This window comes from Mercenaria mercenaria, chromosome 13 (assembly GCF_021730395.1).
Source record: "Mercenaria mercenaria strain notata chromosome 13, MADL_Memer_1, whole genome shotgun sequence".
NCBI lineage: Eukaryota > Metazoa > Mollusca > Bivalvia > Venerida > Veneridae > Mercenaria > Mercenaria mercenaria.
The window spans coordinates 65,109,023-65,125,177 of NC_069373.1; the positions used below are offsets into that span (position 1 = coordinate 65,109,023).

General features: G+C 35.4%; 1 protein-coding gene across 3 annotated transcripts in view; it reads right to left on the reverse strand.

Annotated features, from left to right (window-relative positions):
• The window catches only part of LOC123528487 (protein cereblon-like), a 30,321-nt gene extending 14,203 nt beyond the window's left edge, over positions 1-16,118 (reverse strand). For 2 of the 3 annotated variants that reach the window (XM_053522094.1, XM_053522092.1), the window contains exons 1-2: positions 15,960-16,118; positions 854-1,020 (exon numbers count right to left, since the gene is read on the reverse strand). In XM_053522094.1, coding sequence (XP_053378069.1) covers positions 854-1,020; positions 15,960-16,038 — 246 coding nt within the window. In that variant the 5' untranslated portion in view covers positions 16,039-16,118. Of the gene's footprint in view, positions 1-853; positions 1,021-12,701; positions 12,934-15,959 lie in introns of all 3 variants that reach the window. The other variant, XM_053522093.1, reaches the window with a different exon arrangement.
• Between the last annotated feature and the right edge of the window lie 37 nt (positions 16,119-16,155).

Below are 16,155 nucleotides of genomic sequence, written 5' to 3' on the forward strand. Positions count from 1 at the left end.
TTTGGTCAAAATCCCCCCAGTAGTTTCTGTGGAGATGCGATAACGAGAAATTGTTAACGGACGGACGGACAGAATGACGGACGGACGGACCACGGACGCAGAGTGATTTTAATAGCCCACCATCTGATGATGGTGGGCTAATAAAACTGTTCTATCAGCTACCTATCACTTCACCATTGATTTCAAAGTAAGTAAAACTTAATGTAAGAATTAGCTCACATTTTATAACATAGAAACTCAATTGTTTTGGTTAAAAAAAGTAGAAAAACTTCTTATTGCCCAGTATTGCCCACTTCATTCATTTTTAGGAGTATTGCCCAACCCGGGAAAACCCGCCCTGGGCGGGTAGTTGCCAACCCTGTTTCTAAGTGATTATTCTATAATATTTCTTGTTTAACTGCAATTTTTAATTTTATCAAGAAAACAAAATAAACAAGAAACATTACTACATTCTAAACTGAAAAATGATGTGTTTTGTTTAAGTCTGCAACATTGGAAAGTAAACATAGATTATATTAGAAGATTGAGTGCCTAAAATCAATGCAACTTTATATTGTCTCTGTAGCTCTATAGCTTGTACCACTCACCCTAAGATCTACAGATCTTGGCATCATGACTCTGACCTCCAAGCAAGGCATATGTTTTCTGAGACAATTTAGTAGAAGATATGGTGTCTGAAAAAACTGTCATCCACCTCTGATTCATGTGGAGAATTTGGCATTTAGTTGCAAAGAACAATTTAGTAATGGTACAGAATCCAGGAATATTTGTAAAGTCAGCTGCTTATTATTACATACCTGAAATACTGTTAAAATGCTGCTAAACCAAAAACAAACAAATAGATATTACATACTGTATGAGAACTGGGTAGTGAAGAATCAAAAGACATGCTTCTTGAGGCCTCTTTTGATTTCTTTGGTTTCTTTTTCACCTTCACATTTCCACCTTCAACTTCCTCTTCATTATCATTTGCAACCTCAACATCTTGTTCCATCTCAGCCTCCTCCTCATCTGTTCCAGCTGAAAATGTAAAAGAAAAATCACAGCATTAAAGCACTTTTAAGAAAATTTAGAAACAAAAGCTTAAGTTCTACTGGTAGGTCAGTCGGAAAATTTTTGGGGGGATTTTCTTTTTCGGAAATTATTTTTGTGTCAAAAAATGAAGACAAATAAGGGGGTTATGCCTTTAGAGCCTCTGAGGGTTCAACGCAATAGGGGCGTATCTACACATAATTATTACATGTAGATACGCCCCTAGAGCGTTGAACCAATTTATTAATTTATTCAGTAAGTTGATTTCTAACATCAATGACCATGTTTAAAGCAAAGAAAGTGCAGTTTTGCAACTTTTTGTTAAAAAGTTGAAAAAAATATTCTCCAAGGCCATAAAAACATTTAGGGTCAGGCCAAAAATTTAGTGTAGGTCAGGATACCGGAAACAATTTTTTTTACGCATATGTTAAAATCTATCCAAAGTTATGGCCTTCAGATAGATAACAGGTCTTAACTGGATGATATTTTTCAGATAACTTTAGACTGTAATATTTCCAAAAGACAATATAATGCAAAATATGAGGCTGTACACTATATTTATATATAATTATTGCGCTATTAAAAGTGTACTTTTAAATAATTATTGTGCTATCAGTAACAAATCAAATACAAAAAATATTCTAATAAACAAACCTACAAATATGGGAAGACCAAAGCTTTTTCCATCTACAATTAACATAAATGTGTATATGTCAAAGTAAACATACCCCTTAGGAAATGGTCAAAGAGATGTGAACATGCAGTGAACATACCTATTCACAGGAAGTATTCTTGGGATATTTGCTGCTACCCGCGATCATGCCGCAACTGATATCTACTACTTGTTCGGGGGTATATTCGCAGGAAGACTACTGATCGCGAGAAGAACTAAGAAGATTGTAATCTTTTGGTAAACTGTTGATGAAGAGCTTTGGTAAGAGCTGAGAATCGTATATCAATTAATTTGCAACATTATCTGTAAGGTCACAGTATGAGTCTGACAAGTTACTTTTGACATTTCACTGGTAGCAGCAAATATCCTGCAAATACTTCCCGCGGAAAGGTATATTCATGGCATGTTCACTTCTTTTTGTCAATTTCATAAAAGTAGGTATCTGATATTTACCTACACTGATCAATTAGACTTCTTAAGGTTCTTGTAAAGCCTTTTCAAACCTCCCCTTTGGTGATTTTTTGTTTTAGTTTTTTTATGCCACATAGGCCTTGGTTTATCATAAAGAATACACCAAACCCTTCATAATAAACAGAAGAAACTTTCAAGACAGTTTATCCTCTATTGAACAACACACTTGTTCTATATCACATGTACTTTGACTGCTCACCTTCTATTTTGTAGCAGATATCAAGCTTCTTTTTCAAAAATATTTTGTCACTACTTTTACGATTATTGTGTGTCTAATATATTTCTCCACGACTTTGTACTCTGGTTGTTGAAAGAGTTACAAACCATGTACATTTCAAAAAACTGCAAAAATTGTAAAATGAAAGTTAAAGTAGAGCTGTCAAAATGACAAAAAGCTGCAATGTTTCAAAAAATATAAAAGTTAACTATTTTTCATTTCCTACAGTACCAGATAAATATGTTAGACACACAATAAATTCAAATTTAGAGAAAATATATGTTTGAAAAAGGAGTTTGATACTTTCTGCAAAATAGAATGTGGACAGTTGGACTCAAAGTTGCAAGACAAAATACATATTACCGAAAAAGTAACCGTGTTATAAAAAGTATTTTCTACTTCTTCTGAACAATTACATAACCATTTGTTATGAATATTAAGGGTCTGTCAGGTATAATTTCCAAAATGAAAATTTAACTGTGGGTGTAGTTCTGGCTACCATAACTTGACTGACGCTGTTTTTATTATCTGATCGTTGCGTCCATTAAGTTATGGCTAAACCCCATTTGGTTAATTAACCAGTTTCAAAATGCAATATCTCGCACAGTCTCTCGTGAGAAACTGATGATGTCATGCAACTGTTCAGAGCATGTGGTTATTTTTGAAAATCAATATCAAAATTTTACCTATGTATGAATATAATTTAATCATAAACGTAACTATTTTCGATAAAATCCATAAAAACATACATTAGAAGGTTTAAGTTTTCAGAAAATGTCAATTGCTCAGGTCGGATATCAGGGCACTTCAGCGTATCGCGTTGCGTAGCAACAAGCGGAGGTGACAGCAAACGCTAAATTGTAATTGAAAAGCGTTTCATGTTTCACTAGTGCTGGTTGTTTTTCTTTGATTAAAGTAAAATTTTGGGCAATATTAATAAGTCAATGAATTTATAATGTAGCATGATATTCCAGAAATCACTCCTGAGAAAGAAAACTTTCTTTTTTAGGTTTCAGACGTGATATTCATCATTGATCCGTGTAAGCTGCAAGGTCACGTATTTGTGACGGACTGGAGGAAAGTCGTAATTTAAAAAATTGGAGGTCTTTTAAAAATAGATAAAATAGAGAATCTAGCTCACCTAACTAGGTTTCTCCATTTGTTTCACTTTTCTCGTTCTATTTTGTAGCCTGCCATTAAAATAGTTCTGAAATCCAGATAGCTTTAACTGTGGTGTCAAAAGTGATTCAGTCACGCCAAATTTAATTAAAATTTAAAACACCTCTTACCTAAATTCTGATTGTGTGAGATTTAATGAGAGGTGTCATAATAGACCTTTATCATGGACACGGACATGGAAATGTAAATGTAAACTTACTCTGTACAGCGGTCAAATTTGAGGGGTTTTCTCAAACATATTATTGGAATCATGGTAACCTATTGTACTTAGTGTGTATCGAGAATATGTATAATTATAATTACAGTGCATCGTCTTTTAAATTGTGTAGAGGTAAAGTTTAATCCTGTAAAGTTGCATGCTGTACATACTTACAAAAACAGTGATCTTTGACGTATTTGTAACTGTTTGGGAAAGAATGGGGTGCTCTCAATCTGACTAAAGTACTTGATCTTCTAAACGAAGATCTGAGAACGACCCATTCACATTCGTCTTCTGTATATTTTGGATTTCCAATATTGCTATTTTTATTTTCGCAAATCTATTTTTGTTTGAACCAACCAGACAACTTGTTCGAATGTCAAAGAGTAAGAAAAATTTGCAGTTAATCCAGGGCTCGAACCCGGGACCTCTCATTTACAAAGCAAGTGCCCTACCGACTGAGCTAACCGGCTATCTGACATCTTTCAACATAAAAATTGTTGATATCAAAACCCACGGCTTTTAAAGCTTGCAGGATATTGTAAGGTAGCTTTTGATTGGCTAGCGGAAGGGTTGTCAGAACGAGGCCATGAATAGCTCGTTGTCAGATCCTATGCGTAGCGTAATAGGAGATGTACTTTAGTCAGATTGACCCATTCATATTCGTCTTCTGTATATTTTGGATTTCCAAGATTGCTATTTTTATTTTCGCAAATCTATTTTTGTTTGAACCAATCAGACAACTTGTTCGAAAGTCAAAGAGTAAGAAAAATTTGCAGTTAAACCAGGGCTCGAACCCGGGACCTCTCGCTTACAGAGCAAGAGCGCTACCGACAGAGCTAACCGGCTATCTGACAATTTTCTACATAAAAATAGTTAATATCAAATACCAAGGCTTTTTAAAGCTTGCAGAATGTTGTAAGTTAACTTTTAATTGGCTAGCGGAAGGGTTGTCAGAACGAGGCCATCAATAGCTCGTTGTCAGATCCTATGCGTAGCGTAATAGGAGATGTACTTTAGTCAGATTGGGGTGCTCTAAAACAACTAAAAGATACACAAGGAGTTAAAAAAGAAAGGAATATGAATAGAAATTACAAAGATAACTGACGGTCGGTGTAGGAGTGTAATTAGGTGGTTTAACGATATGGGTGTTTGGGACAATACTTAAAAAATAGAACAACATAAAACTTATTTGTTTGTTGTCTCATGTTTTGGTAGTCAGGGTGTAAAAGTCAGAGGGATGGAGGAAGATAGATATTTAGAAACAATATCAGCTATAACATGGCCTGTAAAACGGAAGTTAAGTTTTGCAATAAATTCCACTCCGGTTGGTAAAATATTGGTATTTCACAGAAACAGTACCTATTTATTTCAGAAGCTTATTTTATTATAAAATAAATAATGTGGTTTAATGTTTGTTCTTACTTGCCTATTTGCACTTTTGAGATACGAGATGAAGCCATTGCCAGTTGTACAGGCGTAAAGAGTTGGAGCATATCAGAAATTTATCCTTTAACAAGACCAGTCCTTAAGAAATGATGCTTTTTTATTATAGTGATTGTAGTAAGAAGGCATTGAGAAGGTTGACTTAAACATTGAACCAACACTTTTACAAAATATAAGGTTTAATGATTATAGGGGCAGTTACTAGAAAAATTTAGAAGATGGCCAACTTTGACCCGAGAGCAAAGAGCAAAACCGACACAGACGTCGGTGTGAATTCATATTATAGAAATCCTTATTCGCTTAAATTGATTGAGCTTAATTACAGTAAATGACAACGAGATGTAATGAAAAAAAAAACTTTGTTTATACGCAGCTTTCTAATATAGAAAGGCTTGGATATAAATGGGGTAGCTGCTTGTTTGTTACTGAAAATAGAAAAATGGTTTTCGGTCAAGAGTTTAGAATGACATATTATCACCAAACATGAGAAATAACATAGTTAAAAAAACACCAGCTTGCAATTACATTAGAGCTGTTTGGATCAAAGTTCAAATTTGCTGTATCTAAATTAATAGATAATGTTCTGCCATAAACTTTACTTTTTTGAGTGAAAAGACCTAGTAATGGTCTGTTTGAGTTGAGGTCAGAATTGTTTTACCTATACAAAAAAAAAACAAACACCTACCAATGAATTTAGTTCAAAATGTATTTACTGCCACTACGATGAACGCGTTGCTTGCCGATAGGCTGTCAAAATAATTCTCAAAAATTTCAAAAGTAAAACATGTTATTTTATCAAATGGCAGACAATAAATAAAAGTACAGGTATGTGACGTTTAAACTGAACATGGTATTTTTTCATCTGATGTATATGTAGATATAATGTGTTCGTCTGAGTTCTCCTTGTGGATAAGATTTATTCGCAGCAGAGGACAGCACTGCCAAGAATTATAAAGATATGTTGTGCCTTGATAATTATAATAATATATTATAAGGCTTTATTATATTAATATCTTAAAAAAAAAACGAACTCCTGTGGTTACATTTTTTTGTGTTTTGAGAAAAACCCCAGATATTGACCATAGTACATAGTACGATTACATTGTCCGTGTCCGTTATAAAGGTCTAATATAAAGCTTAATAGTACATCATGTGTAAATACTGGAGAAGGGATTTATTCTCCCTAGAAGCATATCAGGATCACAATAAAAGATCTTTATCTGCATTAATAACACAAAGAGATTTTTATATGTTACAATTGTTTTAAATGTAATATGACATCTAGAGCTATTGTGTTACACGTGGTGATAAAATGATATATGATAACTGCATGCTAGCTTCTTTTTACGAAAAGCCAGGACGTATCAATAAATTGATGACTTCTATTTACGAAAATACTGACCTCTGTTTTGTAGTAAATTGTCAATTATTTAAAACTGTGAACGATAATTTGCATCCATATTTTTTTGTTAATTATTGTTAGACTGTCACAACTGACTGCTTCCACAAACCACAAAATTAAAGCAATCATTCCAGTCATAAGTCATAAATCACTATGGAAACCAACCAGTATGTGGTGTATCATGAAAATCAGTTTTGACCAGTTCCTAATGCCTATCACTAATTAATAGATTGATTTCCTGTTTGTTTTATCCCTCTGATGTACCCCTTCGGGGCCTTATGGAAATTTCCTGTCTTATCCGTTTGATGTATGCCTTCAGGGTCTTATGATATTTGCACGGGTGGTAAACGCGCAATCCAATTCCCGCCGGGAATACGCTTAAAATGGGTTGCGCAACATCCGGTGCTGGTGTTGCGCGTAAAAAAAGACGAAATTGAGGTATGTGAAGTTATGTTTTTGCTTAGTATGAGACAAGTATAAATTTTCTCGAAAAAAGCAAAATGCTATTTGATACAAATATGATAATACATCATATGTGTAAAATATCTGGTTTGTAATTTATGTTTCGGCTCTATTATCACGAAAACTCAGGCGAACAAGAAGCGTGAAAAAAGTATGAAATCAACAAAAATGGAAGTTTCTGACCTCATATGCCTAATCTAAGGACATCTGATGCTTTTTATGATAACTCAACTGTTTTGAAGTAACGAATATCAAAATTATTTGCTTCAAATACTGCTTACGGGGACACTATTGACAAACAAGAGGACCATGATGGTCCTGAATCGCTCACCTATCCCCACATGACCAAGTGTTGAACTGAGTATGACGTCATTATTTCTATTATTTGACATAGTGACCTAGTTTTTGAGCACATGTGACCTAGATATCATCAAGATAAAAAATTCTGACCAATTTTCATGAAGATCCATTGAAAAATATGGCCTCTAGAGAGGTCACAAGCTTTTTCTATTATTTGACCTAATGACCTAGTTTTTGAAGGCACGTGACCCACTTTTAAACTTGACCTAGATATCATCAAGGTGAACATTCTAACCAATTTTCATGAAGATCTCGTAAAAAATATTGCCTCTAGAGAGGTCACAAGGTTTTTCTATTTTTCGACCTACTGACCTAGTTTTTGACCGCACATGACCCAGTTACGAACCTGACCTAGATATCATCAAGCTGAACATTCTCACCAGTTTTCATGAAGATCCATTGAGAAATATGGCCTCTAGAGAGGTCACAAGGTTTTTCTATTTTTAGACCTACTGACCTAGTTTTTGACCCCACGTGACCCAGTTTCGAACCTGACCTAGATATCATCAAGGTGAACATTCTGACCAATTTTCATGAAGATCCATTGAGAAATATGGCCTCTAGAGAGGTCACAAGGTTTTTCTATTTTTAGACCTACTGACCTAGTTTTTGATCCAACATGACCCAGTATCGAACTTGACCTAGATATCATCAAGGTGAACATTCTGACAAATATTCATGAAGATCTCATGAAAAATATGGCTTCTAGAGAGGTCACAAGGTTTTTCTATTTTTAGATCTACTGACCTAGTTTTTACCCCCATGTGACCCAGTTTCGAACTTGACCTAGATATCATCAAGGTGAACATTCTGACCAATTTTCATGAAGATCCATTGAGAAATATGGCCTCTAGAGAGGTCACAAGGTTTTTCTATTTTTAGACCTAATGACCTAGTTTTTGACCCAACGTGACCCAGTTTCGAACCTGACCTAGATATCATCAAGGTGAACATTCTGACCAATATTCATGAAGATCTCATGAAAAATATGGCCTCTAGAGAGGTCACAAGGTTTTTCTATTTTTAGACCTACCGACCTAGTTTTTGACCCCACATGACCCAGTTTCGAACTTGACCTAGATATCATCAAGGTGAACATTCTGACCAGTTTTCATGAAGATCTTGTGAAATATATGGCCTCTAGAGAGGTCACAAGGTTTTTCTATTTTTCGACCTACTGACCTAGTTTTTGATGGCACGTGACCCAGTTTCGAACTTGACCTAGATATCATCAAGGTGAACATTCTGACCAACTTTCATAAAGATCCCATGAAAAATGTGACTTCTAGAGTGGTCACAAGCAAAAGTTTACGGACGCACGGACGCACGCACGCACGGACGACGGACGCCGCGCGATCACAAAAGCTCACCTTGTCACTTTGTGACAGGTGAGCTAAAAAGCATCGGGAATGGGGTTGCGCATCAGGAATGGAGTTGCTCTTATACATCATAATGTATATAATATATACGCGCAACTCCATTCCCGGGACACAACCCCATTCCAGATTAATTTTTGCCAATATTTCCCCCAAAAGCAACATTTCATTCAAGTGTATGTAATATTCATGACTGTTTTACGCGCGTTTGATCATTAGAAGCATCACATTTCCAGAAAGAAGGCACAAGAGTTAGAAAATTTGCATTTTTCATGATTCCATGCTTTTTTGACAGCTCGAGCCAGCAGAGTTTTCGTGATAACGGAGCTGATTCTTAAATTAAAAAGTTGGTATTTCACACATATAATCTTTATTCATTTTTGTGTCGAATAGCATTTTGCTTTTTTTCGAAAGCGCTCGTAAATGTGTCATTATTTACAAAAACAAAAACCCACCTACCTCGATTTTGTATATATTGATGCGCAACACCAGCACCGGAAGTCACGCAACCCATTTTTAGCACATTCCCAGTGGGAACTGGATTGCGCGTTTACCACCCGTGATTTGGAAGATGCACATTATTGTTATTTGCGTGTCAACTGACAAAGGGATTAATAGAGCTACTACGTAAAAAAACGTTATACACATGCCCAAGCATATAGCTCATTTGTAATTTTAAAAACAATTCACCAAACAAATTTGTGACTGGAAGGACATTTCTTCTTCAAAAAAATTGCAGTAAGATTACATAGAATAAAGTATAAGTATTTAACTTTATTTACTTTATTTAAATGACTTTCATACTTAATGTACTTCGACATTCCATAGCATTTTACATAAAACACAATAAAATATCGCACAAAGTACATTTCAGAAAATGGCAACAATATAATTATTTCAGAGCATTAAAACATTTAGAAAATCAGCTTATTTTAAAAAGACATAAAAGAAATCAGAAAATTAATTAACTAAAAAGTAACTTATTTATTTGATCTGTTCATTCTTGAAAAAAAAAAACAACATTCTATTTCAAGACACTTACAAGATTCTCTGAAAGATGAAAGAAACAACTGCTACGATTTTAAGCAAAGAAGTTGAATAAAAAAATGTTATGTTCTCAGATATTTAGTTTAGTTTAAATACTTATATATGCAACTGACTTGAACTGAGAAAATGTTGAATAAGCTTGGAAACTTGTTTTAATTATTATAACTGATCCGTAGCGCCGAAGAGCTGACAATACCTAATGTGTCACTTTTTCCAGACCGTTTTAAAATGCCACAAAATCAATTATTACATAAATCCTACTTTTTTGAAAAATATATAGCTTGTACCATAGAATAAGGACTGTAGATAACAAAAAAATGACTCTTGATTTGTTTTATTTGAAAATAAAAACATCGCAACCAGCACCGCTAGTTAATTTGCTACGAATTGCCGGGTCCTGCTTTCACCTCCAAGGTGATTTGCATAATCGATTGCTCCGGATGTGACGTCATGCCGACCTGATCAATAAATAAAGATTCTATATCGCCTAATAGTTTTCAAAATGAAGAGTACCCTGATCATGTGACAACTGCAATGGTGAACAAAATATTGCAGACATGGGTACCAATTTGAAACTTGTGTGTATAACTTGTGTTCAAATTATGTTGCATGGATTATTTTAGGAAGTGTCTAGGGGTACGGATCCATACCTCTAGAACCTGATTCTAGAGGTACGGATCCGTACCTCTGGACAAGCCTGTTAGGGCTTTTCTAGGGGTACGGACCTCTGATTTTCTAGAGATTAAGGGTCATTTACATTTCAAATTTTGTTGAAAATGAAATAAAAAATAACAATTCATCAGAATTCACCTTAAACTTGGATCTAAATGGTTTACAGATAACAACGTTTACCCCATTTGTTACATTTTCTTTCGAAACGTAAATAACCGAGGAACACTGAATAAATCATAAGGATTCGAACTGGCAGAAAAAAAGATATTAAGATTAAACAAAAAAAGTTAAATATCTAGGGAAAAACCTATTTTTAATGATAATTAATCCTTAGAGTATTTATGTTTTCCACACATTTGGTAGCCGTTATGAGATACAAGACAGTTTCTTTTACTTAATATCTTGATTATTAAACAATCAGTTCCATGCCGATTACATTATATCTTGTGCATATTATTATGCTTAATTTATTCCGCTGAATTTCAAATAGAATTCATTTAAGGGTTACAAGCACTCACTATCTGTTATCAATAGTTTATTTTACAACAAACTTATCGGCACGTAACAGTGTATTCATTTGGAGTTCCTCGGTTATTTAGGCTTTGAAAGAGAAGGTAAACAATTGGGTGAACGCTGGTATCTGTAATCCATTTAGATCCAAGTTTTCAGTGAACACTGGTTAAGTTTTGTTTTTTTTTTTTTTTGTTTGTTTTGGGTTTAACGCCGTTTTTTCAACAGTATTTCAGTCATGTAACGGCGGCCAGTTAACCTAACCAGTGTTCCTGGATTCTGTACCAGTACAAACCTGTTCTCCGCAAGTAACTGCCAACTTCCCCACATGAATCAGAGGTGGAGGACTAATGATTTCAGACACAATGTCGTTTATCAAATAGTCACGGAGAACATACGCCCCGCCCGAGGATCGAACTCACGACCCCGCGATCCGTAGACCGACGCTCTACCTACTGAGCTAAGCGGGCGGGCACTGGTTAAGTCTTATTTTTTTATGTCATTTTCAACAAAAATTAAGATATATACCGTATTTTCCCGTATTAACGCCCCCGGGGGCGTTACATTTTCCAAAGAGGGGGCGTTTATTTGAGGTAAAAAAATAAAAAATGAAAATGTTTACAAAACTTAAAAACATCGTTCAAACTAGCTGTAAAGTGTTTCTGTGTTGTTTAATCCCCCTAAAACGTAATTATTTGGCATCCAATTTAATGCAGTGTGTCTTTTATGCATTTAAATACGGTACCTCGTGTATTCCATGTCTGGCTTTTTGACACGCTCGCGACACTACACATTACGTCATGACCCAAACAGCTGTGTACTCCGATAACATTTTCCATAGTACATGCGGGTAGCTAATAGCGCAATACACAATGTCAATGGTTTGACACGCTGTTGTGCCTACTTTTAAATTAAAAGTTCTTAAAACTGCCGAAGAAAAGGGTATATCGTAAACACATTGCTGCAAGTATGTTTAAAGTCGGCAGGAAGCGTGTGCGGGAGTGGTGGAAAAACAAATCAAAAATGTATTTACCGTTTAATTTTCTGTTACGTACCGTACTTAGTACAAATGTTTTGGACTTACGGTACATGGACTGTTTAAAAGTGTGTTTAATTTTTAATACATTGGACTTTAGTACTGTAAATTACTTACTATGTGGACTTATAAAAATGAGGTAGGTGATTTTTCCCCGTTCTTGTTGACTTTTTTTCCCCTCCAAAATGGGTGGGGGGCGTTAATTAGAGGGGGGGCCTTAATTCGGGAAAATACGGTATAACCCTACATATCTAGAAAAAGGAGGTCCGTACCCCTAGAAAACCCCTAACAGGCTTGTCTAGAGGTACGGATCCGTACCTCTAGAATCAGATTCTAGAGGTACGGATCCGTACCCCTAGACACTTCCATTATATTATGCCAGATCAAAAGAAAAATGGATTAGAAATATTTTAAAGTAAAAGATGAGTCCATTGCATTTCATTTGATGAAATTATAGCGTGACAAACTTCTAGCACGATTCCTGGTTAGGTTTCAGTATGGAATTCGTTTCCCAACAAACAGATGTTATTGTCATGGACTTCTCCAAGGCGTTTGACAAGGTTGATCACATAAGACTAATTTATAAACTACAAAGCCTTGGTGTCAACCCACAAATTACCAATTGGGTCAAATCTTTCCTGTCCAACCGATCCCAGAAAGTCGCTGTTGATGGTCATTTTTCCAGTGATCTTCCTGTACTGTCTGGAGTTCCCCAGGGGTCTGTTCTTGGGCCATGTCTCTTCCTGGTATGTATCAATGACTTACCAGACTCGGTCAAATGTAACGCAAGAATGTTTGCAGATGACACCATAATATACCTTACCATCAACTCCATTTCAGATAGTGTATCCCTGCAACAAAACCTCATTAAATTAGAAACCTGGGAGAAGACATGGTCCATGGAGTTCAACCCGGACAAGTGTGAAGTCCTTAGAATTTTTAGAAAGAAAAATCCCGTGGTCTACCCCTACAAACTTCACAACATAGAGTTAAAAACTTGTGTGGCAGCTAAATACCTAGGCATAACCATTTCCAAAGATCTAAACTGGTCCAAACACATTGACAATATCACTTCCAAAGCAACTTCCACTCTTCGCTTCATACAACGGAATGTGAAAACTGACAATAAAAAGGTCAAAATTGCTGCCTATAACACCTATGTCCGCCCTCAACTTGAGTACTGTTCAAGCGTCTGGCATCCTTGGCAAAAAACCCTCACTAGCAAAGTCGAAAATGTCCAAAGGTCAGCTGCTAGGTACGTCATGTACGACTACAGTTACACCAGTAGTGTTACACAAATGCTGAAAACTTTAGAATGGAATACTAGTGTTATTTCTAGAGCGACGCAGCGGGGCGCCTCGCCCTGCCCTTTTTTACTGCCGCCACGCTGCCCGTAAAATGTGCCCTGTTGCCTTTGATCTTATGCTAAATCCCGCCAAATTCCTGTGAATGCCTGCGATTTTTGACAGAAATCGTGCGATGCACAGATTAGTGTTAACATTGTTGATACAGCACTAAAGTCACTCGAGTCTTGGGCAAAATGTAAATTAGACCGTCGTTTAGTAACAAATGATAAATGCAGTTTGATTCTACTGTAATTTAACTAGAAAATGCGGCACTTGTATGATTACCGAAAGTAAGAAAGTTAGATGTCGTTTCAAATCTTATTACTCCCGATGTCGTATGCAATTTTCCATTTTCCTTCAAATAAAGCTGAAGTCCTGAATTTTAATTGATGAGAAACATCAAATAGTGAACTATCTCGTTACCAATGGTCTTTAAACTGAGTAAAACTACTTTCCAGATCACTTCGAAAGTGTACAGTATCCGATAGTATATTTTGGATATGCGATTTAGTAAACTTTAAGTAGTAATGTGTAATAAGTACCTCCTGTTTAAAGTGTCATTCAACCTACCATAAAAACCTACTTTCAGCAATTCCGGGGTGGTACAGACCTATGGAAATTTTTTGCGCTTAGTTAAGATTTCTTTCTGTATAGCATTTTCTGTTTAATGAATAGATTTGATGAAAACTGATAAAAAAACTTTGCTAATCGTTTCTTGTGACTGAAAAGGCCTTTACTATCTTTAAACAGAATGGTTTAAGTTAACATCTAGTAAGATACTATTTACTTACATTGTAAAAGTCTACATTTTGTCCATTTTAATAATTGGAGAATAGGCTAGGTTTAATCTTCCAGGTAATTTTTGAATGAAGTAAGCAAAATTCAAAACAGAAACAAGGATTCGACCTTATTTTTTCAACGTTGAAATAAGAATTCTGTATCATTAAATCTGTTTACTTGAGGAACACTATATAAAATGATATCCACATTTTTATTTTGTGTTTAATAATTGTTTAACAATAGTTTGATGATTCTTTTATTAAAATTAATGGTAAAATGAGTTCTCTGCAAACATTTTATAAAGCGGCCATCACTTTGAAATTTTTCTCTACTTGAGCTAGAGGAGATACCACAAGTTATACAAAATTTAGAAAAAACGGCATGGTAAAAGTTGTTTAAAATTTGCAATACAGTGCAAAACACGGTCATCTTTAAGAATATACCATGCAAATGCCATTTTGTAAACATTGCTATTACACCTCTACTACCTTAACTTTACTGTAATAGCACTTTTCTGTTAATGAAATATTGATGAAAGACCTGATAAATACATTAGGACTTTTGATAATTATCAGTTCACAATGTGACCTGAAACAGGCCTTTAACTATGTTGTTTACAACATGATCTTGGTTTCAAGATTAAGCTTATATTAAGGCCATCCACTATTTCACATTCATATGAATAAGTTGACATTCTTGGTGACATTTTTAAGAGAAAGGCTTGAATGGTTTAACCTAAACTATAAAGTAAGTAAAAAGCCTTTGTAAACTTTGTTACTAGTTTTGGGAAGATTTAGCACTTTATTCTGTGACATTTCTTTTAAGTGTGCAATAAAGATAAATGGAATACATACATGTATTAACTATAGACATCTAGAAATGCAACTACTGCTATGGTAACTTTCACATCTAAAAGGGCACCCTGCCCCTTTCGGACAGCACCCTGCCCCTTTTTGGCAGCACCCTGCCCTTTTTGAGCTCTAGAAATAACACTAAATACACTCCAATATAGAAGGTTACACAACTCATAAGTAATGTTTTATAAAATAAGGGCCCAGACAGTTGCAGTCGACCAATCTCATCTTATTAACTAGAAACCTAAATTACTTAATCCCCATGTCTCACACTCAGTACTTTTCTAACTACTACTTCCCAAGGACCATCAGTCTCTGGAACTCCCTACCAACTTATGTTAAATCTAGCCCCAGTCTCAGTATCTTTAGAGAGAGGCTGGCGGTGGTCAGTATGTAATTCTATTGCCTCTGCCCCATTTTAACTGTAGCATACTGTCTTTTTTAGCTTTTATTATTTTAACATTGTAACATATCATTTCTTTAACAACTGTTTCTCTGACAGCGCCGCCCAGTGATAGTCGGAAATCGACGGTTGGGTGAAAGATGTAGATGTAGATGTAGATGTTTCAGCTCAGAGATCCATAACAGCATGCACATAAACATCTCCAAGCTGAATTTTTTTAGCTACTGTGGGTGGTGTCAAACGCTTTACATGAGCCTTAACATCAAGCTACTGACTACAAAACTGACTAAACGCTTCTGGTACTCTATCGAGCTAATATGTATGTTTTTCAAATGTCACGTCATTGAACTCATCAATAAACGTTGCCATTTTTATCCCAAATCGGATATTTCAGTGTCCGGTTACTAGACAACTTTCGGTACAAAAATATTTACTGTTCAATATGCAAGGAAATCATTGCAGTTTTGAAGCGTTTTCTTAAAATTTATACATACCACTGTTACTATCAGAGCTGTCATCGTCATTGGGAGGCATATGTATGCCTAAAAGCGGTAAGAGATCTTCGTCGGCCATCTCCGCAGTTGTTTGTTTTGATATTTTCTGCGGAAAACCCAAATAAGAATATCCGACACCGATTTTTTTGTCGGGTTCTCGAAAAAGATCATAAAAAGTCGTTCGTGTATTTCAAAA